This window comes from Apium graveolens, chromosome 9 (genome assembly GCF_009905375.1).
Source record: "Apium graveolens cultivar Ventura chromosome 9, ASM990537v1, whole genome shotgun sequence".
Classification (NCBI taxonomy): Eukaryota; Viridiplantae; Streptophyta; class Magnoliopsida; order Apiales; family Apiaceae; genus Apium; species Apium graveolens.
In genome coordinates, this window is record NC_133655.1 from 194,609,743 (window position 1) to 194,613,038 (window position 3,296).

General features: G+C 33.8%; 1 protein-coding gene across 1 annotated transcript; it reads right to left on the bottom strand.

Annotated features, from left to right (window-relative positions):
- Positions 1-1,606: 1,606 nt before the first annotated feature.
- LOC141686769 (protein TIC 20-II, chloroplastic) lies at positions 1,607-2,395 on the bottom strand. The gene has a single exon (XM_074491828.1). It carries the CDS (start codon positions 2,359-2,361, stop codon positions 1,732-1,734), a length of 630 nt encoding a protein of 209 aa, XP_074347929.1. The 5' UTR covers positions 2,362-2,395; the 3' UTR covers positions 1,607-1,731.
- Between the last annotated feature and the right edge of the window lie 901 nt (positions 2,396-3,296).

Genomic DNA, 3,296 nt, shown 5'->3' on the forward strand with positions numbered 1-3,296 from the left:
ATAAATAAAAATAGAGGGAGTATCAATGTTATATTCGTTTATTGTATTTAATTGTTTAATAATTTGTTTTACAGTTTTCTGGAGTGGTGTCCATGGGTTCGAATTTTGCGCTTCAGGAGGTTGTTTCCGCACCTTTTGACGTGTAGGAGGCTCCGAAATGGTCCAAATGTTCCTGCAAATTTGGCTGGTCATGAATTCCGTTGCACAAAACATGTAGAGTGATGATGAGTAACCAGCATCATTGAAGGCCTGCAGCTATCAAGTTAATCAATGTCATCGGAAGGTCATCTTTTTTAACTAGATGACAGGTCTGTTAAGGTAAAAAACGGTCAAAGGAATAAACCTTTCCCTCTCCAAAATGCTTAAACAGATTTAACCCAAACATCAACCTCTATTCCGCCATTATTGTTTAATCACGAGAGATGTCAAACCAGCTGCAGGGAGTTCCATGGCATGAATCCCCAATTAATGCAAATGTATCTTCACCTTAATGGCGGAAGAAGAGCTTGATTACTCGTTTAACAGCTGATAGAATAGTCTGAGCATCTACATGTAGCGAAAAAGTAAAATATGCAGCTACTTGTTTTCCGTCAAATTAGCCATTCAAATTCGTAGGATTTCCATACGTATTTCTAAAATTTATTACTTACTGTATTTTTATTTTACCAGTTCAGGTAATATAAATACTCGTTAAGAACTTAAAGCTCCTTTGTGGAGCAAAAAGAAAAAAATATGCCTAGTCTTTTTTCGCATGGACGTATTTCAGGGAGAACGTACCATGAACAAACTGCAGCAAGAAAAGAACTCTGTTTCAAAACTAATATAATTTGGGGAGTAAAATAACCTCTGCTAAGCACCTCGCCTTGGTACAATGATCATAATTATAATAAAACATCAGATAATTATAATAAAACATCAGTTAATTATAATAAAACATCAGATAATTATAATAAAACATCAGATAATTATAATAAAACATCAGTTAAAATAATTAAAGAGGACTAGTTCAAATCCTACAAGTACCTCATTCAAACTAGAGGTTATCGAAACTATAAATCCCTCCAACTCCATTTACTAATCATTTAAAAATACAACAAGAGATTGGTTCAGGTATTAGATTAATATATGTGTGAAGCCCGTCTCTTATGATAGAAAAACTTGACACTACATCCATCTGTGATTCTTACCATCACCCAATAATTATGGGAAAATAGAAAAAATACAGTTCGTAATGAGACAAATATACGGACTCCGGCTACAGCATCGACCTGACAATCAGGAAACATCCCTAAAAGAGTCTCTTCAATGGTTTAACATTTAAAAGAACTTGCAAGGCTTTAGTTTCTAATACAATTTTAAGATTAGACTATCAACAAAACACAACCAGGTAGCTCACTAAATCATTACACCAAGACCAATTAAACTTATTCTGTATGTCCAGTAAGTGGGATGTCAGCAGACCATACACCTGCATCTAGCTATTCCCGTAAGACTAATTCCTATATTACAATGTAAGAAGACAGCAGTTTAAATAAACATCACATAGCATTTACACTTATCTAGATACCCCTTTAATCAAATCAACCAATTCAGCTACAAGAGTAAGTGTCGAAATTAAATACCACTAAAATAGATGAACTAAAAGAGCATCATAATTCAAATACATAATTGAATAAAAAAGGGTAAAATTTTCACCATTAATCTATCATCTCGAAAAACACCACATTACCCTCAAAACTGTCGTCCAGCAGCATCAGCAACAAAAGGCAAAAACGGCGTCTTTCCCAAAACCGTATGCACCAAACTATAAACAAAACAAAACACCACGAAACAAAACAAGAAATTATACCCAATAACCGTCAAATTAAAACCAATCCCACTCCGGCCAGGATTAAAAATCCTCTGAATCAACAACGGCACAACCAAAAGCACATCAAGCACCACAGCTTGCATAGTATTAAACCTAACATACCTACTCAACCTATCATTCCTAACAATTCCCACATACAACGCAAGAAACGCGACGTAGCTGGCGTACGGAACCGAACGATACAGGTTGAAAAACGGCAAGATAGGGCCAATTGCAGGGCCTAAGATTCGAGGGTATTGTTGGAAAAGGAATGAGCCGTACTGGAGGCCGTTGAAGAGAGGAAAGAAGTACGCGGCTGAGGAGATGAGGCGGTCCGGGACTGGGGTTGAAGTGGAAGAGGCGGAGAGTTTTAGGGGTTTGTGTGGGGAAGTTAAGCGGGTCGGGTTGGGGATGTGGAGAGTGGAGCGCAGAGGGTGGGGGAGGATGGGGGTTCGGGTCGGGTTGGGAGTGTGGAGAGGGAGAGAGAAGCGGAGGAGAGAGAGGGATGCCATTTCTTGAAATGTTTGTGTGGGGTTGGGGGAGGGGAGGTTCTTGAGGGTTGTAGATCCCACCCGGTTTATTTCGGGCTTTTTTGTCCGATTAAATGGATCAAATTTTATTAAGATTAATTATTTTAATAAAATTTTAGGGTGAATACTTAGTATAAAATCTTAAAATTAATTACGGCTTTTTACATATATGTCCCATTTTAAAAATTGGTTTGTAAATCCATCCCATTTATAATTATATTTATAAATATGTCCTATATTCAAAAATTTTGCCAATTTCAAACTAACGATGATTAATTTAACTATTTCAAATATCTAAATTGCATATATAACCTTATACCCTCTCTGAGACGTTTGATTTCCCTCTCTGAGACGTTTGATTTTGCCACTTTCTGTGTAAACTTTTTTAAAGAAAATTTAATTAAGAAAGAAAAAAAAGTATTTATTTTTAAGAGTAAAATAATATTAATTCTAAAATATCTATTAATTTGTTAAAAGAAATAAAATACATTTTAAATTTTAATACTAATATGGCATTATTACTAAAATATGTAATATTTTTTAATAGAAATAAAGTATATATTAATTTAATTGAGAAACTGAATTTTATGCATATAATTAAATGGTAAATACAACACTACAATTCAACTTCAATGTTTCTGTAGTTCAAAAAAAAAATTCACTACTTCTATAAAAAGAAAAGACGCATATAACGAATATAGATATTAGATTTATCATAAGAATATGATATTTGATATTAGGTTATCTCCTTCGTGATTAAAGTTAACTACTTCAACTCATAATAAATATAATAGTTATTTTCTAATTAGGTGAATAGGTGTTTATTTGAAGCAAACAGTGAGTATTAAAATCTTTTATGTTAATGATATCTTCTAAATTAGTTTTGATAGATAAGTTAATAGATATAAAAAAACACA

Excerpts from the sequence above, each read along its gene's own strand:
- LOC141686769 (XM_074491828.1), bottom strand. The coding sequence starts at position 2,361 with ATGGCATCCCTCTCTCTCCTCCGCTTCTCTCTCCCTCTCCACACTCCC.